The 19,511-nt window shown below is 72.3% G+C and overlaps 1 protein-coding gene across 5 annotated transcripts in view; it reads right to left on the reverse strand.

Moving 5' to 3' along the window:
* Nucleotides 1-2,182: 2,182 nt before the first annotated feature.
* The window catches only part of RXRA (retinoid X receptor alpha), a 75,713-nt gene continuing 58,384 nt past the window's right edge, over nt 2,183-19,511 (reverse strand). For 4 of the 5 annotated variants that reach the window (XM_045846104.1, XM_045846103.1, XM_045846101.1 and 1 more), the window contains exons 3-10: nt 17,499-17,649; nt 17,013-17,192; nt 11,453-11,622; nt 9,176-9,305; nt 8,241-8,373; nt 7,550-7,641; nt 7,032-7,137; nt 2,183-5,528 (exon numbers count right to left, since the gene is read on the reverse strand). In XM_045846104.1, the coding sequence (XP_045702060.1) occupies nt 5,381-5,528; nt 7,032-7,137; nt 7,550-7,641; nt 8,241-8,373; nt 9,176-9,305; nt 11,453-11,622; nt 17,013-17,192; nt 17,499-17,649 (1,110 nt within the window). In that variant the 3' untranslated portion in view covers nt 2,183-5,380. Of the gene's footprint in view, nt 5,529-7,031; nt 7,138-7,549; nt 7,642-8,240; nt 8,374-9,175; nt 9,306-11,452; nt 11,623-17,012; nt 17,193-17,498; nt 17,650-18,354; nt 18,494-19,511 lie in introns of those variants that run through there. The other variant, XM_045846106.1, reaches the window with a different exon arrangement.

Raw genomic sequence — 19,511 nt, forward strand, 5'->3', positions numbered from 1 at the left:
AGGGACAGAGTCTGGCCACTGTCCTTGGGCTCTGTCCTGGGCCACTGGGAGTGTGCCATGCTGGCCTCGCCCCTGTCCTGGCCAGGGTCAGTCCATGCTGCCCCTGGGGAGCCCCAAGTCTGGGGACAGATGGGGCCGTTTGGGCATGAAGGGGCTGGGGACTGAAATCCTCACAGAGGCCCCCCCAACACACCTGAAGTCCCCATGAATCCTCTGCTTCCGCTGTGTCCCTGTCCCTGAGGGTGGGTGCTGATGCCCCTTGGGCCCCACAGTGGCATCCACTTCTCTGACCTTTGCGTCCTCTGCCTGGTCCCAGGGTCTCCCCCCAAGATGCCCCCACTGGCCACACACGCCCCTCCTGCCTGCTGGGCGGCAGGGCTGGCCCTCGCCCAGCACCGGGCTCCCGGCCCCGGCCCCGGGCGGGCACTCAGCAGCCTCCCGCCCAGAAGCCCCGGCCCGCCCCCAGCTCCAAGGTCACGGACCCCACGCCCTGCTGACTTCGCTGCCAGCACCTGCTCCTGCCGGAGAGAAACGTGTCAAGCTCAGCATCTCTGGTCCAGGGTGGCTGTCCTGGGCGGGCGTCGCCATGGCGACTGGAGGCAGCGGGCATTTGCTTCCCTTTTGCCGCCCTCCCTGGGTACCTGCGCCACCCAGGTGTGCTCCCTGGGGGTCGTCTTGGTCACTGCCCCGCCCCGCCCCTAACGGTCAGGCGTCCCTCACCCGGGGGCCTCCACAGGGCTTGTCAGGAGGTCGGGACCCAGTCCTCCCAACACTGGTGTGTGTGTGTGTGTGTGTGTGTGTGTGTGTGTGTATGTGTGGGGGCTCAAGTGCCCTCCCACCCCCGGCCCTCCCCACCTGCAGCCCTCCAGCCCCGCCAGCTGTCCCCCCGCTGGGCTCGCTGGCTCACTCCAGGCGGCCATGCCCAGTGCCAGCGGGGGCCTGCTCAGGGAACGGGGCCACCGGGGACCAGGGCCCCACACGGTGCGCCCGGCAGAGGGTTCGGGTGTGTGGGAGGCGGAAGAGGCCCCTTGGCCAGGAGGAGACCCCCAATCCTCCCGGGCCCCCGGGAAGGCGCCCAGAGCACCAGCGTGAGAGGTTCCGTGACGGGAACACGGAGCAGGCCAGTCCCAGCAAGGCCCCGAGGCCCGTGGGGGGAGCAGGGCCGGCCCCCGTGGCTCCCACGGCCGACCTGGCCCAGGAGGTCCTAGCTGGGCCCTGCTGGGGGAGTCTAGAGCCCGAGTGGGGGTGGGGGGACTCGAGGCCCCCACGGCCCGGCAGTCAGCATTGGGCTCGGCTGCTGGTCCCACAGAGACAGCGGCCGCTCCCACGCCTCCAGGGCCCCGCTGGCACTCGTCACCCAGCCGTTGGGGGCCAGAGGGCAGCAGCAACGTGCAGGGTGCAGCCACCACCGGGGGCGGGGAGGCCGTGGGTGTCCAGTTCCACCCACCACGGGGCGCCTGGGAGGCCCCTCCGTCCCTACGGCTCCCAAACCAAGCACCTGCTGGGCACGGGTGGGGGGGGACATGGGAGCAGTGTGAGTACGCCCGTCTTGCAAGGAGTGTGCGTGCCCACCTCCACGTGTGTGTGCGTGCACACGCGCGAGCCCGTTCCTGGAGCACGCCAGGAAAGTCCCCACCTGACGGGCGGTTACCTGCCCCCAGCTGAGAGCGAGCGGCTTTCACTCTCAGCGCCGTCGGGCCGAGACCCCCGCCCTCCACGACCCCACCCCGGCTGCCCGGAGCCTCCCCGGAGGGTGAGGACGTCGGGCGCGGGGACGGAGGGCACTTGTCAGGCGGGACGGGGCAGACGGGCGCCGTGCAGGCGTCTGTGGGACCACTAGAGGGCACCGTTCACTTTGTGCCGCTGTCAGCTGCTGCCCACCCGGCCGGCCAGTGGACGCCGCGGCCAGTGAGGCCACACGAGGGCTGTGCCAGGGCTGGCAGGGGCCCGGGGGCCCTCTCTGGAGGCCGCCGTGTCGGCCCTGGAGCCCAGAGAGGGGCTGGCGGGAGGGCCTCGGGACACAGTGGGCCGGGCCGGAAGCAGCCCCGGGCGGCCCAGCGTGGGGTCCCGGCCCCCGTGGGGTTGGGGACAGCAGGCAGCCCCCCCCCAGCCCCCCGGCACTGCCAACTCCCACCCCTGGACACGAAACCCCAGTGGAACAAACGAGGCCCGGACGTGACGCTGTGGTTTCAAACGCTCATGTTCTGTTTCTCCGCTCACGGTTCTCTCTCTCCTGTCCACGGCCCGCAGACCGCCCCTTGTGGCCCGGCCCGCGGCCAGCGCCATGGACCAGTCAGCCCGGGATGGCATTTACAGTCGGAGCTTCCGGAGGCGGTGGCAGCGGGGACACAGCCCGAAGGCAAGCTCCCCGTGCGCGAGGGGGTGCCGCCACGCCGGGGAGGCCCCGGCCCCACCCCGCTCCGGTCCCGGCGGGTCCCCGAGGGCGCTCTCCTCATGCTGAAGCAGAAACACAACGAGCCCCCCTCCCCACCCCGTCTCGTCCAAGTATACATGACGGATAAAATTACATTTGTACAAAAATAGATTTTTTACCTTTCCCGATGCTTTAGACATTTCTCTTATCTTTACTCTCTGTATCTGTCCCCTCCGAGCGCCGGCCGCGCGTCCCCGCTAAGGCTAAGGGTGGGGACCGCCTGAGGCCGTTCGCGCCCACGCATCTTAAAATAGATGCAGCTCCTCGCCTCGAGATAAGTCATTCAAACCCGATTCACCAAAGGAGGGGTCCTTACGGACTTGCTCGTGTGAAGCAAATTTATAGGGAAGGGGGGAAAGTCTCGATTAAAGATGAGCAGGAAACGCCAGGAGCCGCGCGCGTGGGCGGTGGGCGGCCCCCGGCAGACCCTCCGTGCGGCGCACACGCCTGGCACCGCACTCCCGCGTGGGCAGGGCCGGGGCCCCGCGCCCCAGCTCCGTGACGGGGACACCGCCAGCTGGGGACCCGCGGGCACCGCACAGGAGGCGCCCGGCCTGGCCGCTCCCCCGCACCAGCCCGAATCCCCCGGGCGCGCCGAGACTTGAGACACCCAGGGGCCGGGTTTTCGCGGCGCCGCCGCCGCCGTCCTCCAGGTGGCTGAGGGCTGACTGGGGGCCGCGTCGGCGAGCGTCCTGGCAGGCCAGTTTCCGAGGGGCGAGGGGTGGGGCGGGCTGGCTTTGCCAGCACCTTCCAAGCACAGGATTCGGCCACGTCTCTGGTTCTCGGCCACGGCCGCGGGAGCCCCGTCGGATGTCAGCGAGGGGCGGGGACGCTGCCGGGTGCCGGGAGGAGTCCGGCCGAGTCCAGGCGGGAACCGGCACGGGGTGCCCAACGAGCTGACGTTAGTGCTATCTTTAGAAAATTAAAGATTGTCCCACCGATACAATAATGATTACAAAAAAATCACCTTAATTGAACCAGATTGGTATCACTACAGGGGATCTGGTTAAAGAAGAATTCTACCGCTCTACTGAGTAATGCGCCCCTTCCCCGGTCTCCCTTGTCCAGACAGAACTGCGTGCAGGGCGGCGGTGACCGCGGGCTGGTGGGGGGGGGGCGGCCCGGGGGCCTGGACGCCGGTGGGGGCAGGGCAGCCTGGGGGCCTCCCTCCTGCACGGACCGCCAGCAGGGCCAGTGCCCGTGACGCTCCCGGGAAGCTGACCCCCAACCAAGGACCCACACCTGGGTTTTCTCCGGAGCCACCCACGAGGCCCGGGGGAGGGGGGAGCCGGGCACGGGCAGCGGGTGCGTCTGGCTGCAGAAGGCACCAGGGTGTCGGGGGGTGGTTTAACATCCCCTCCGCTGGGGGGCCCCGAAGGGAACGGCTCGAGAAGGCCAGCACCGCTGCCCGTCACGACCGTGCCCCGCAGGGTGCCGAGACGCCCGGGGACAGTGCGAGAGGGTGGCGGGGCAGCCCCTGGCCCCCGCCTTGGACAGTGCTCGGGGGGCCGCACCCGAGGAGGGGGGCCTCTTCCCCGCCAGGGGCACCTCGTGCCCTCGGGGGGGACACCAACTTTGGGGACGGCAACCCCCCCACCCCGCCCCACCCCCACCCCGCCCAGAGCTGCTGGCGGGGGCGGTAGAAGGGAAGCCACTGGTCCAGAGCCTGCCCCCCGGGGCTCAGCGGACAGGACGCCACCCGCACCCCCACATCCTGGCCCGTTCAGGCCCCGTGGGGCTGGTGGGTGCGAGTCCAGCAGACGGACCAAGGGGAGGGACTGCAGTGCCAGGGGCCAGTTCAACCTGCAGCGGGGGTGCTGGGCCGCACAGGGCGCCCTGGACCAGAGTGGACGTGGGATGGGGTTCCCACTGAAGGCTCCACGCCCCCGACCACAGCCCGAGGGGCATCGGAGCCCGGGCGCAGGAGGGTGGCACTCAGCGGCCCCTCGTTCCCAGAGTCCGGTAGACAGAGCAGCCCCCCGAGATGGGGTCCCCCCCCCCAAGAGCCCCAGGCCGCAGCCCCGCAGGCCTCTGCGAGTGGGCACAGCAGGAGGGACCCGTCTGGGAAGGCAGCCGGGCGCCGTCTCCGCCAGGAGGGGGCAGCAGAGCCGCGTGGGCTCGGCTTCCAGAGCAGGGGCCGCCTCGGCGCCCGGGCCCGGGAGGGGGCATCGGAGGCCAAGCGGAGGTCAGGCCAGCGCCGTGTGGTGGGAGGGGGGGGGGTCACCCTGGGTCCGATGGAGCCCGGAGGGGCGGGAGGGCAAGGGTGACGTAAGCGGTGGCAACGGAGACAACGGAGAAAGAAAATGAGGTGGGGGCGACCACCGTCCCTGCAGCCAGGAGGTGGCCCCGCACCCGGCACAGCAGGCGGCTCCCGCCGGGACTGGCGGGGGCAGGGCTGTGAGTGATCTTTGGAAGCAGGACTGCCGGCCCCCCACTGTGCGGGAAGAGGAGTCTGCTGGCCCCAGAGCCCCTCGGCTTCCCGGGGAGTGGGGGGGTCCTCTGGGACAAAACACCAACTCCTCCTCACCCGTCCCCGAGAACCCCGATCGTGGGTGGGGCCCAGGAGGCTGGGAAACCGGGACAACGGTGACCCACACGAAGCTGCCCTTCCGACCTGTGGCTCCAGAGCCCCGGGGGCTGGACACCCCGGGGGTGCTGCGGCTCCGGGGACGGGGCCTGCGACCCCGGGGGCCGCCCTGCGCGCAGTCCCGGGACCGGACCGGCCTGGCTGGGGTCACACCAGTCCTTGCACTGCGGCGGCCACCCCGGGAAGCCGCTCCCGGCTGGGTCCAAAGACAAGCAGTATTGAAAATAACGAGGGTGGCAACATCTCTCTTAGGCTTAGCAGTGACAGGCCGCGCCCCCAGGTCCACACGGGCCCGCAGAGGAGGGGCGGGGGCGGGCTCGCCGAGGACAGCAGCGGGCGGCCGGCCGGGCGCCGGGGGCCTAAGTCATTTGGTGCGGGGCCTCCAGCATCTCCATGAGGAAGGTGTCGATGGGCGTGTCCCCGATGAGCTTGAAGAAGAACAGGTGCTCCAGGCACTTGAGGCCGATGGAGCGCAGGGCGGGCAGCCGCAGCAGCAGCTTGGCGAACCTGCGGGAGCCGGACGTGAGCAGGGCGGCCCTGCCCCTGCCCCTGCCCCTGCCCCCGCCCCGGGCCCCGCTGCCTCCTGGGCTCCGGCCTGAGCCTCCCGCCCGACCCCCCACCCCTGCACCAGCCCTGCCTGTGCCCAGCCTTCGAAGAGGCCCTCAGGCAGCGGAAATGGGGTGTCTGGGGACGGGCCCCGGGTGGGCACGGAGACCCCTCAAGAAGGCCCAAGGGCGGCCATCGGGCACGAAGGGCCCGTGGTGAGGCGGGGGGCCAGGCGGGGGGCCAGGCGGGGGCGGGCTGCCGAGGGCTTTGTGGGGAAGCCAGCATGCATGGGCCGTCTCCACGGCGATAGGGAGCCACAGCAGGGCTGCACACGGGAGAGAGCAGGCGGCCAGCAGGGCCTCCGGCCGCAGCGGGGAGGCCGGAGGTGGAGCTGGCCCCGAGCTGGGGAGAGGTCTGAGCTCGAGCAACCCCCACGCCAGGCCAGCCCTCCCCCCGCAACAGCTCTGCCAGAGCCGGGCCCGCACCCGGACGCCCCCCAGGCCCTGCCCTAGGAGGGCAGATGAGGCGCTCGGCCGGCGGGCCCATGTCCCTTCTCGGGAGGCCCCCGTCCGCCCCAGGCCCGCCCACGTGCTGTCCGGGCCTCTCCACTGGGACCCTCGGGGGGCTGCGGGGCCTCAAGGCCGGCCAACAGTGCCTGTGCTCGGGGGGCGAAGGCCCTGCGGTCGGCTGCCACGCAACCCGCATTTTCTAGGCAGAGACGCAGCCGCCAGCCTGGACGGGGGCCAGAGCCCGAGCCGTTTCTGCTGAGCTGGCGCGGCGGCCGGGGCGGGAGCCAGGAAAAACAAGCCAGCCTGCCGCTGCAGCCGGGCCCCGGCCCTCCATCCGGGAAGTCTCGCCTTAAAACAAACCAGATGAGCGCCCGGCAGCTGGCCGCTGTTAACCGTGTGCACGCCGGTCTGTGTGCGCTGGGGCGGGGGGGGCTGCTGTCCGGGGCCCCCGCCAGGAGGTGCCCCTTTCCAGGGACGGGGGTGCAGTCGCTGAGACGGCTCCCTCCTCCCGACATGCCGTGGGCCCGGCCCACCCAGGCAGGGGGAGGAGGGCTCTGCTCTGGGCCCACTCGCCTCTCTGCTCTGCGGGTTCACAAAGCACCTACTATGCGCTGGCGCCCATCCCCGCTGGGGGCGAGCCCCAAGGCCCTGCTCCGCTGGCCCCCGCGGGGGTGGGGGAAGCACGACCTTCTCTGCGCCCTCTGCAAAGGCAAGCACCTACTGTGTGCCAACACGGGGCCCTTCTTTCCAGTGGGGCTACAGGAAAATGCACAAGCGTGTCTGCACTGGGGCCGGCCGAGACAGGGCCCGTCCTCACTCGGGCACGCCAGGAGGGCACCACCGTCTCAGCACACAGGAGGGCCTGCGGGGCTGGCCGGCGGCACGCCGGCCCAGGGTGGGGGCTGGACAGGAGACCCGCGGGGCCCGCGCCGGGCAGGAGGGCGGCCCGGCTCACCTGCCCGGCTGCTCCGGGTACTTGTGTTTGCAGTACGCCTCCAGGGACGCGTAGACCTTCTCCCGCAGGGCCTCCACCTCGGCCGGGTTCGAGAGCCCCTTGGAGTCTGCAAGGAAGAAGGGCCAAGGGTCAGCACCCGCCCCTCCCCCCGGGGGGCTCCGAGAGGCGCCCCTCCACGCAGCACCGAAGCCCCCAGAGAGCACCTGCGGCGGGGAACGGGCGGGTCCCACGGGACCGAGGGCAGGTCCGCCCGTCAGTGACAGAGCGGACGGTCTGGGCTCCAGGCCCTCGGCACCACAAGCTCCCGGGGAGCCTGGCCCCTGGGGACCCCAGGGGTCCGGAGCAAAGCCAGCGGAGGCCTCGCCGGACCCCTGAGGGCGAGAGTGGCTCGTGGGGCCCTGCCGCACAGGGAGACCCTCTCGGGGCTGGGGAGGAGATGGCAGGGCCCCCCACCGCAAGCAGGAGACGCGTGGCTGGGGTGGAGCAGGCCCAGGCGGGCGCGGGTAGGCCGGCCGTACCCGGGTTGAAGAGGACGATGGCCCGCAGGCAGCCCAGCTCCGTCTTGTCCATGTGCATGTCCCGCATCTTGGACACGAGCTCGGTCAGGACCCTGCGGGTGGACACCGAGGGCCGCGTCAGGCCGTGCCCCTTGCCGGTCCCCTGGGAGTCCGCGCAGAACTCAGGGAGGCCGGCGTGGCCCCGGAGGGCCGCTGGGGAGGGCCGGGCCGACCCGCAGAACCGCCCCGACAGGGCCACACCGGGCCTGGCCCCTGCTGCCCCCGGGGGGCGGGGGGCGGGGGTAGGCGACAGCTCTGCCCTCTGTCGGGAGGGGTCTGCACCTGGGACTTCACCCGGAAGCTGCGGACCCAGGCGGCTGGTGACAGCCCTGCCCGCTCCAGCGGGCTGACACAGGTGTGGCCCCCACGGGCCGGGGGGCCTCAGGGTCCCAGCTGTGCAGGCGAGGATGAGCCCCGCCCCCCGGGCACGGTGAAACCTCGTCCACAGGACGGGCTGCTTCTGCTTTCCAGCAAGCTCGGCCTTCCCTCCCACACACGGGGCTCCAGGGGATGTGGGGGGGGGACCCCAGGGGCCGGGCTCGGGAGGGGCTTTGCCTCCGCCCCACACTCCCCTCTGAGTCCTGCGCAGGAGACCCGCGCACGCAGAGCCCACACCTCGAGGACCGGCACGCGGGCCGGGCGGCCGCCCCACCTGTCGAAGATGGCGCCCACGCCCGCGCTGTGGGCACTGTTCCGGTGCACGTGCAGCCCGGTGGCCAGCAGGATGCCGTCCTTGACGGCGATGGACCGGTGGGAGAAGGAGGCGATGAGCAGCTCGTTCCAGCCTGGGGGGGCGGGGTGCACACGCTCAGTGGCTGCCTCCCGCCCCACCCCCGCCGGCCCACAGCCGCGCCCCCCCACCGCCAGCACACGCCCCCCGCACCCACCGCCCCTGCCAAGGCAGCGGGTGTCAGCACAGAGCCACCGCCACGGGGACTCAAGACAGGGTCCCCAAAGGGGTCTCCATGGAGCCCTGACCCCACGAACACGCCCCGGAGGGGAAGCTCCCAGGCCCCCACGTCTGGGGATGACGCGTCCGAGGTGCCCACGCAGGCCCCGCACCGAGCGCCTGCTACGGCCGTGCAACCCGGGCGCTCCCAGACTCAGCAGCCCCGGGGTGGGTGGGTGGGGGGCTCTTCCTGCAAGAGCACACTGCTGGCCCCTCGGGGCGCCCGGGACAGCGCCCCTACTCTCTCTGGGCCGGCCGCTATTCCCAGCAAACTCTCGGAGGTCGGCGTGGGCCTCGTGGACACCCCCTCACCCCAGTAAACAGGCCTGTGGTCGGGAACAAGGCCGCGGCGCCCGGGTCAGGCGGCCGAGAAGCCGGAGCGAGCACCGGGGGGCTAAACAAGACCACCTCAGGCAGCCCCGCGCCCGGCTATCTCCCCGCTCCTGTCGCCGGGGGACACGGGGCCACTGGCGGTCAGCGCCGGCCGTCACAGGACGTGCCGCTGCCCTCCCTCCCGGGCGCTCGGAAGGGTTCCCGGCGGGCTGCCTCACGGAGCACCCCACGCGCCCCTGGCCACTGGCCCCCCGCGCGGGCGAGCGCCCCCCAGTCCGCCGAGGGGGGGGGGCCGGCACACTCACCCGCCCGCAGCAGGATGACCTGGTCGTCCAGCGGCAGCTCCGAGAAGTGCGGGATGCGCTTGGCCCACTCCACCAGCGTGAAGAGCTGCTTGTCGGCCGCGTGGCAGATGTTGGTGACGGGGTCATTGGGCTGGGGGGGAGGTCGGGGCAGGGGGGCGTGGTGAGGGCACGCCGCGCCCGGGCCAGGCCCCCCTCTCCCCTGTGGGCCGACCGTGCCCCCACAGACGCCCAGGTCCCCAGTCCCCGGGCCTGGGACGAGGGGGCCTCACACGGCCAGAGGGACCCCGCGGGCATGATCGAGTGCAGGGGGTCGCGGCGGGAGGTGACCCTGCAGGACGCGGGGGCCATCACAGGGTCCTCAGAGAGGGGGGCGGGAGGTCAGAGTCGGGGGGACAGGCGGGGACAACGGAGCAGAGGTCGGCGGGGAGAGGTTGGGGCTGCCGAGCAGCTGGAGGCGGGGCCCTGAGTTGGAGCGGGGGCCTGCAGTCCTGGGGGAGGTGGCGGGGGCGGGGGGCGGGGGGTGGATGCCCCCAGCAGGAGCCAGGCCGGCCGCCAGCCTGGCCTGACTCCGTGGGGCTGTGTTCAGACTCCGGCCTCGGGAAGGGCCGGACAGTGGAACCTGTGCCGCTTCAGGCCCTCGGTCTGCGGTCCCCTGCCAGAGCAGCCCCAGGAAGACCGTCGGGCCCCGAGTCTGCCAGCCCCACCGCAGGGGCAGGTGCCAGGTGGCCGGCGTCACGGACAAGGAAGCGAGAGGAGCTGGAGGCTGGGGCAGGCGTGGGACTCCGAGGTACTGGGGCCCGGCTGGAGGGCGCTGCCGGCTCCGCCCCCCCACCCCACCCACCGGCCCAGCTGCCTCTCCCTCCCCGGCTCAGAGGTGGCTCGGAGAGACCCCTGCCCAGCAGCCCCTCCCAGGGAGCAGGCCAGGCCGCCAAGGCGGGTGCACGGGTGCCCGCGCACCTGCGGCGGGGGAGGACGGGCGGTGGGGGCGGGAGGGCAGGCTGGGCCTGGCGCGGCTCCCGTGGGGGAGGGGCCGGGAGGCGTTCCAGCCCCATTGGCTGCATGGCCTGCAGCCCACCCCAAACCCCTCTGAGCCTCGGCCGTCAGCCCCACCGACGGGCCCCCCTGTGCCCGAGTGGAAAGGACTGTCCCTTCCCGGGGGGTGGACAGCAGGGCCCCAGGCAGAGGCTGGAGGCTCCCCCAGGGCTCCAGAGCTGGGCCTCCCGGGCCTCCCGCTGCCATCTGCGGGGAGGGGTCCCACGGGGAGCCGTGGCGCAAGGGCCAGAGGAGAAGGTGGGCACGTGGGATGGGGGGGATCCCGGGAGCTCCCCCACCACGCGAGGCCCGGCCACCCCCCCCCCCGGTCTGGGCCTCCAGCACCTCCCCCCGAAGCCACCGGGAGGGCAGGGGCCAGATGGCCTCCCACGTGACGCCCTTACTTGGCAAAATTAAAGGTTGGCAGCCCTCCCTCGGTCTCCCATTTTTTTGGTGGGTTTTTGGGGGTTTTTTTTTAGATTCTGCTCGATCATGAAACCCTCGCAGCTGGCCTCCCACCTGCCACTGGGACTGGAGAGGGGACCGAGGGTGGGGCCGGGTCACCCTGCCCAGGGTCACGGGGTCGCTGCTGGCGCCCCATCACAGAGTGCAGGAAGCGGGGGCCTCAGCCTGCGGGAGCCTCCTAAGCATGTAGGAGGGGACCCCCACTCTCAGATGCGGGGGAGGGCCCCGTGCGAGCGCCCGCCCGCAAGGAGGGGTCGCTGCCCCTGACCGAAGGCCGGTGGGCTGTCCCCGGGAGAGGACGCACTGGCCACACACACCGCCACGTGCCCGGGGCCCTGGAGGGGGCGATGAGGGCCGAGCCCACCTCCCAGGGCCAGGCCCACCTTGGCAGGGGCCCGAGGGGACCCCAGTAAAAGGGGCCCCTGGAAGCCGGAGGAGCCGGCAGGGCCAGTGCAAAGGCCCCGGGCTTGGGGCGGGGCAGGTGCAGGCCGTGCTGGGCCGCGGAGCCCAGGTGAGCTCAGGGCAGGCCCGGCAGCCTCAGGGTCGCCCCGAGCCCACGTAGGAGACAGAGGAGGCCCGGACACGATGCTGTCCCCAGACCTGCGGCAGGCGGGGGGGCCCCGACACCCACCGGACGACGGGCGGGAGGCGGCAGGAGGCGTGAGGCGCCAAGTCCTGCCTCCGGTCCCGGGGGGCTCCCGGGGCCCACGCTCCCCAAAGCCGCACGGGGGGGGGCCTGCCCCCACGGGGGGGGGGGGACCGTGGGCAGGCGGCACTCACCGAGTTGGGGTTCAGCCCCACGTTGGCCTCCACGTACGTCTCGGTCTTGGGCTCGACGGCCAGCTCGGCCTCCAGGATCTTCTCCACCGGCATGTCCTCGTTGGCGCTGCTGGTGGACTCCACCTCGCTCTCGCTCCGGTCCTTGCCCCGCTGCCGCTCCTCCTGCACGGCTGAGAACGGAGCGTGCCCGCCGCTCACCGACCCGGTCCGCGGGTGTGCCCCCCGGCACCCACCCCCGCCCCCCGGGCCGGGCCGGGCACGGCAGGGCAGACCGAGTGGGTGGCTCGGAAGGGATCCCGACAGGAACAGAGAAGGGACGGGACGGGCCACGGACAAAGTCAGGAAGGCTTCCCGGAGGAAGGGGCAATGAGACCGAAGGAGCGGGAAAACCAGGGACAGGGGATCGGGCAGAGGCGGCACATGCAGAGGCCAGAGCAGGGGCTGGACAGGCGGGGAGCCAGGAGGGGGCCGGGTGCTGGGGCCCCAGAGAGAGACACCAATGGGAAAAGGCAGCAAATAAATGGTTTACAGCCCTGGCTGGTGTAGCTCAGTGGATGGAGCGCGGGCTGCGAACCAAAGTGTCGCAGGTTCGATTCCCAGTCAGGGCACGTGCCTGGGTTGCAGGCCACGGCCCCCAGCAACCGCACATTGATGTTTCTCTCTCTCTCTTTCTCCCTCCCTTCCCTCTCTGAAAATAAATACATAAAATCTTTTAAAAAAATAAATGGTTTACTTCAGCGCTGTCGCCCCAAACACCCACACGGCAGAGAAGCCTCACTGGGGCTCCCGGGGCTCCTCAGCCCCCAGGACGCTGTGGGGGCCCGGGCAAGGGGACTCACAGAGTGCCACACGGAAACTCCTCTGCACAGGCGCCCCCCGCACTCCCCCCCCCCCCCGGCTGTGTCACTCAAGCCCGGGCACAGACCCCCGGGGAGGGCCGGGACAGGCAGAGCAGAGCCCGCCTCCCGGGGCCGTGCCCCCACCCACAAGGCTCCCGGCAGGAAACGGAGACACTCCAGAGCTGCAGAGCACCCGGGCCTGGGCCCCCCACAGCGACCCAGGACGGCAGGGCGGCTCACCCCGGCAGGAAAGGCGGGGGCTGGGGGCACGGGAGGGCACGGTCACGGCTGCCCTGGGAAACAGGACGTTCGACCCCTCCTGCCGCAGCCCTGGCCTGGCGGGGGTCCGTCCCATGGCCCAGAGCTGTAACAGGCCCCGTTGACACCTCCCCACCCCCACCGACCGCTGGGACCCCTCTGTGCCCCTCTCCGGGGCCACGGGGCTCCGAGGCCAGGCTCTGCGTCCTCCCCGCACCGACACCCGGCTGTGCAGAGCTGCCCCCAGGCCAGGGTGAGACTCCAGGGCCGGCCGGACGCCACCGGGCTGAGGAGCAAGCCTCAGGTCCGAGCGTTTGTGGGCCTGGCTCTTCCAGACAGTCTGACGGGGGGGAAGGGGGGAATGGGCGGGCTGGGCGGGGAGCTCACGCTGGCAGGCGGGTGGCCAGGAGCCTCGGGGCCCCAGACCCTCCGCAGGCAGGGGTGGGGGGGGTGATGGGTCACTCTCTCAGCCTCGACCAACGGGTCGCGTGCCAGCAGAGCTGACCAGGCAGGAGACGGCTACGTGAAGGACCTGGGCCGGCGTCCAGGGCAATGGGGACCCGGAACCCAGGCAGGCCGTGTCCTGGAGACCCCAGGAGGAGGTCCCCAAGGTCGGTCCCCGGGACAGGACCCTCAGCCCCCAGGGGCAGGACACGGCTGAGACGCACGCTGCTGGGCTCGGCCACTTCGCCCCGCCAGGTGGGGAAACTGAGGCTCAGCCGGCCAGCAGGGCGTAGCTGGGCTCTCTGGACCGCGGGCAGGCCACTCAGGGCGCAGGCGGGGCCAGGCCCCAGACCCTGCTCTGCCTCTAACAGCCGGGTGGCCCGGGCGAGTCCCTGGCCTCCCTGGTCCCCAGCATCCTCGGCCGAGAGCAACGGGGCCCACACACCCGCGTGCACGCCCGCGCCAGAGGCTGCCGCCTCCGCGCCGCAGCCCCTCGGAGCTCGGAGCCGGGGCACAGGAAGCGGGGGGGAAGCAGGGAGAGGCCTTCCTGGGGGAGGAAGTAAAGGGGCGGGGCCTCTCGAGCTTGGGCCGGGGCACCCCAGCTGGGGGCCAGGTCTCCCCTCTCCGACTGGGGACCCCCAGCCAGGGCCCACCTCCCGACCCGATCAGCCTGGTGGGGGGGCCCCCAGGCGCTGCCCCTCGAGCTCCAGCCGACAGGCCCGGGCTGAGCCTGGCGTGGGGCTGGCCGAGTGACACTTCCCAGCTGGGGGAGCAGTGTCCCCCAGCTCCCCCCAGAATGCTGCGCAACCAGCCCCTGGGGGCAGCCTGCACCCGCAGGCCCCTCTACCTCCCGGCAGAGGGGTCGCCGGCCCGCCACGTCCTCCGTCAGCCCAAGGAGGGGCGTCCCGTCGGCCCCAGCCAGGACCCCCTGTGCTCAGCCGGCCCAGTGCCAGCCCCCCGCTGCCCCTCCCGCTGTTCACTGGACTCTGTGCCTGCGTGTGAGCCTCAGTTTCCCCACCTGCGACAGGGGTGTGACCGCCTGCCGCGCCGAGGAGTCGTGAGCTAGCATGGAGACGCGTCAGCGGCGTGCGTCCCGCCCGGGGCCGGCCCTGGGGTCCTTCAGCTCACAACGTCCCACATGCCCCCAGCCCAGGGAACTCTGGGTGGGCGTGCCTGGCCTCCGCTCTCCCGGACTGCCACGCTGCCCCAGCCTGGGGCTAACAGCGCCGCCACGGCCAGGGAGTCCTCCTTGGTTCTCCCGGAGCAACACAGGGGAGAGGAGCCATCTCCATTTCCCAGGGGCCGGGGGGCAGTGCCTAGCCCCCGGCTACAGGCTGCACGGCGGGTGTAGGGGCAGGGGGACCCGTGCCTCCCGAACCCTCGGGGCCGCCAGCCCTGAGGCCGCGCAGCTCCCTGCAGGGACGGTGCTGAGGCCTCGCCGGGGCCACAAGCTGTGCCTCCCGAGGACGGCCCTGCACTGGGCCCCTCGGGCTCCAGGAGACGTGAGAAGCCACCACCTCACCAGAGGCCGCCTGCCTGGGGACAGAGCCCGCGGGGCTGCCAGGGCCGAGCCGCGGTGTCCGGGCGGGGGAGCGCTCTCCTGCACGCTTGCGACACACGCCCGGGGGTGGTGGGGGGGGGCAAAGGGCGGGGAGTCCCGCAGCATCAGGGGCCTGGCCAGCGGCCTGTGAATCAGGTCCCGAGGACCCACGCTGCTCCCGCAAACGCGCCCACAGCACCAGCCTCGTCCACGAGACCTGCGGGCGGAGGCTGGAGGGACGTCGCCCCCCGTGCTGGCCACGGCGCCCCCAAGCCCCCCCACCCCAGCACCGCGGTGAGTGGGACCGTGTGGGCACAGAGGGGGCGGGGCCCCACCAGGCCCCGTCCTCGGAAGGCACGCCTAACCGCTGCTCAAGACCGGCGGACGTCAGGGGCAGGTCTCCCCGGCCCGGCCACAGCCCCCCACAATGAAACGGGGCACCGTCCCCTCTCCCCCAGGCCTTCTGGGGACGGGAACCTGGAGTCCATGACAGCCGGGCTCTCACCGCTCACGTGAGCGGGCTGAGGGGACCTCAGGGAGGGGCCAGCACTTGCTGGACGAGCCCGGGACCGGGCAGCGCCACCCCCCCGGGGCACAGGACAGCAGCTGCCCCTGCAGCGGGCCACGTCACCGACGCCCGCGTCCTCTGCATGCACCACCCTCTGCCGGCCAAGCCCCGGCCTGACCCTCCCCGTTCCTCAGGCGTCCGCCGGCCACCTCCCACCCACCCGGGGCTCACCGGCACCCAAGGCAGGAGCCTCCCCCCGGCTCCCAGGGAGCCCCGCACCTCCAGGTCCTGAAGGGGGCCTGCCTGCTTACGTGGCACTCGTGTTCGGTGGGGGGGCGCCCGCAGCTCCCCACGTGCCCAGCCCCAGCGTGGTGCCCGGCGTGGGGCGTAGCACGGCGCCCAGCTGGAGGGCTGAGCTCAGGCTTGTGACCCAAGCCTGCTCCGGGCTGCAGGGTGGGAGCCTCGGGTGGCCGGCCTGGGTGCCCACCTTCCCCCTGGCACGCTGGCACCCAGCCCTGCGTGCCGGACACCAACCGGACACGCTGCCCACTACCCACCTGTGCCTTGCCCAAGGTTCTATCCTTCAGAACAACACTGTGTTCGCCACCTCCAGAAAGCCCTCCCTGACTACACGGGCCACCCAGGGGAACGGGGGCCGGGCACGCACTCCCTCGGTGGCCTCAAGAAAGGAGCTCGGCCCTGGAAGCCGGAGGCCCAGGCTCGGCCCTGGGTGGGACCTGGCGAGGCCGGGACACCCGGGGGCCTCAGGCTCTCTGCCTGCACGAGGAAGGGGGGCTGAACACGCTACGGAGCTTGCACCCCCAGCGGGAAGGCCCGGCGGGCACACAGTCTGCACGGTACCCCTCCGGGGTGCACGGACCCACTGCCCCTCGCTGCGAGCAGGGGACGGGGCCGCACCCACGTCACCCTCCCCCTGCAGCCTCGGGCAGGAGACCCTGTAGGACTGTGGGGCCCAGCCGAGGTTTCAGTATCTAGGCAAGAAGCAAACTGGGGCTGACGAGAAGCAAAAAGAATGAATTTGGGTAAAAACTGCAGCCACCACTAGAGGGCAATCAGGAGCTGCTGGGGAGGAGAGGGACATGGCAGCCACCGAGGGCCCCCGGAACAGCCACCGGGAAGAGTGCAGACCCCGAGACCCCTGCCCCACGGGCCCACCACCCCCACGCCAGCACGGGTGCCCACAATCCGGAGAGACCACGCAGCGTGCTGGGGCCGCCAAGCCTACAGACGGGGAAACTGAGGCCCGGGGCAGGAAAGAGCTGGGAGGAGGCCCCAGGGCAAGCCAGGAGTGAGGGCTGGGACCCGGGTCCGGCTGCACCGCTTGAGAACTCCAGGGAGAGACCTGCTGCCGCCCGCCCCCACGCCGCCCTGACCAGCGCCGTCCAAGAGATGGACCCCCACCCAGGGCCGGAGCCCCTCTGAGGGCTGCTCTAGGGGCCTGGCTGTGCAGGAGGAGTGGAGTGCGGCCACACTCCGGCGTCCGGCAGGCTTGGGGGACGTCGGGTGGCCTCCAGAGCTCCCTGCCCCCCGGTCAGCGCCGCCTCCACTAGGGCCTCCTCGGCTGCGCCCTCACAGGACGGCGGGAACACGGCCCCCGGCCCCTGGGCGCCCCCCATCCCTCGGCCCATTCCCGCCCCCGCCGCCCACCGCCAGCCCCCACTCTCACTGGCCTCCCCCTGCCTCTGCCTGGCTCCCTGGAGCCAGGAGCTGGACGCAGTCCCCGCGATCAGGAAGAGGGTCAGAGCAACACCCGTCCCCGGGGGCTGGCGGCCGCCCGAGTGCACGGCCACGGCTGTGTCCTCCGCGGCCCCGGAGCCGGGCGCACCGCAGGCACTCGGGAGGGCAGGGCCTGAGTGAGATCATGGCCCACGGAGCTGCATCGGGGGTGAGCGCCCCGTCGCCAGAGGTATGCGAGGGGCCGCCCGCCCCCCGGGGCCCCACGGTGCCTACCCTCGCGCTTCATGCCCATGGCCAGGCACTTCTGGTAGCGGCAGTACTGGCAGCGGTTGCGCTGGCGCTTGTCGATGAGGCAGTCCTTGTTGTCCCGGCAGGTGTAGGTCAGGTCCTTGCGCACCGTGCGCTTGAAGAAGCCCTTGCAGCCCTCACAGCTGTACACGCCGTAGTGCTTGCCTGCGGGCGGGGCGGGGCGGGGCCGGGGCGGCGGTGAGCTCCCCACCCACCGCCGGGCTCCCACCCCGGGGGTCCCGGGCGGGGACGACAGCAGTCCTCCCCGGGGGCTGTCGGGGTTCAGAGGCAAACTCGAGGGGCCCCCCAACCTGCGGCTCAGCCCGCAGAGGGGCACCGCCTGCGCGGCCAATGGCACCTGCCTCCCCCCAGTGTCCCAACAGCCTCTGGCCCGCCCCGCCCCTCGGGCCCCCCCCCAATGCGAGACCACGGGAAGACCCACGGAAGGGCCCGCCGCTGCAGCCGGCCTACCTGAGGAGCGGTCCCCGCAGATGGCGCAGATGTGCTTGGTGAAGGACGCCATGTTCCCTGAGGGGTGGGCGGGGACCTTGAGGACGCCATTGATGCCCAGCGGGGGCTTGATGTCCTCGGTGCTGCTGACGGGGTTCATGGGCGAGTTGAGCTGAAGAGGGGACAGCGGGCTCAGCCCCGGCAGGTGCTGCGGACCCGGAAGCACCTGCCGGCGCCCCCCACGGCCCCCCACAGCCCCACACACACAGCCCGTGGCGAGGACGGCACTGCCGCGCCCCTGCTTTGCAGAGACAGACACCGAGGCCTGCCCGCCCCAGGGCACAGTCAGGGAGCAGCAGGGCCCACCCCCGTGCAGCGCCCGCCGGGTGCCCCCCACCCCCGTGCTGGGCCCGGCTGGCGGGAGCTGCCTTGCCCTCGGGGCCCCACCCTCCCACGGCCAGCCCAGGCTTCAGGAGGGGCCCCCGCAAAGCCCCCGTCCCTCGCCCACCTACAGAAGAACCGCCTTCCCTCACTGCGCGCCCCTTGCACAGGACAGTGCGAGCCCCATGGTCCTCCCGGCGAGCAGGAGCCTTCGGGACCCCTGACACGCCGGGGGACACTAAGGCCCGGTCGCAGCGAGGAGGAGAAGGGGGGAGGAGGAGGAGGAGGAGGAGGAGGAGGAGGAGGAGGGCTGGGGCTGGGCCCACCCAGAGGCCACACTGCCCGGGCCTCGGGGTGGGGGCCGGGCAGGATCTCCGATCACGTGCCTCCAGGGAGAGGGACCCGGAGATGCCCCTCGGGCGTCCGCTGAGCGGGACGCCATCCCCTCGCCACACGGCGGGCTGACGCCGCACCAGAGGCAGCGTGGGAAACTCACCGGTCGCCCTGGCAACAGCTGCCGAGGCTGCAATGACACAGCACTTCTAGTTCCGCTGCGTCCGCCCCCAGCTCCGCCGTCAGCGCCGAGGGCCAGCGGTGCTTCCCGCCGCTCCCCGCCGGCCAGCCCGTCGCCCCGGTGCTGGGAGCCCGGCCAGGCAGCCCGGGGTGCCCCCAGCACCCCCACTTCTGCAAACCCCCGGCGAAGGCGGAAGCCGGGTGGTGCAGCTGTCTCTGGGGACGACAGCGGCTGCAGCTGCTGCCCCCTGGTAGCCCCGGCCCCTCCCGCCCCCGGAACCTGCCCCTTCCGTCCCCGCGGCCCCCACTCCCAGCGCCTCTCTCACGGGACAGGACGAGCCCGGAGCCCTGAGCGCCACGCACAGGCGGCAGAACCCCCCCCAACAGCCTCACACAGGCCTCCCGGCTGGAGCCCTTCTTCTGCCCGCCCCGGCCGCTCCGGGCCCTCCCTCCTCCGCCCAGGGGGCTGGGGGGCTCTGTGGGGACACCTGACACCCCCACCCCCGAGGGACGCGGGTGGGCTGCAGGGAGGCCAGGAGGCTGGTGGGGCGAGGCGTCCCGGGCCCCCGCCTCCGCAGAGCAGGGCAGCCCCGTGCGGTCTGAGATCCCACTGCGCGCTGACTGCAGGGGGCAAGGGCGAGTCCCAGGTGACAGAGGAGGCTAAGAAGGGGACGCAGCTGAGGGAGGGCGCCAAGGGTGAGCCAAGACCCCCCACGTCCCGTGCTGTGTGCTCCAGCCGTCGACGGCGTGGCCGCGGGGCAGTGCTACCCCGAGTCCTAGACATGGACATGGGGGCTCGGGGAGGCCGGGGGTGGCCTCGGGCGCACAGCACCCGGTGGCAGGGCAGGGCACGAGCTGCAGCCTCGGAGCCAGCGGGCGGTGACCCGTTCTCGCAGAAGGAACACGGAGACCCCTGGGGAGCTTGCCGGGAGCCCCTGGGTGCCCACCCGCAGAGCTGGCCGCCGGGGGCAGAGGCAGGAGGGCAGGGGCCCAGCTCAGCCTCCGGGCCGTCACCTCCATCCCCCGTGTGACCCAGGGGAGCCGTCACTCTGACACTGAGGTCCCTGGTGTGCAGAACTGGGTGTCGGGGGGACCCGCCACCACCCGGCGTGGCCGCACCAGCCTGGCGGCCCCATGGAC

Source organism: Phyllostomus hastatus, unplaced genomic scaffold, assembly GCF_019186645.2.
Source record: "Phyllostomus hastatus isolate PE091 unplaced genomic scaffold, TTU_PhHast_1.1 phas_contig_495, whole genome shotgun sequence".
NCBI classification, from domain to species: domain Eukaryota; kingdom Metazoa; phylum Chordata; class Mammalia; order Chiroptera; family Phyllostomidae; genus Phyllostomus; species Phyllostomus hastatus.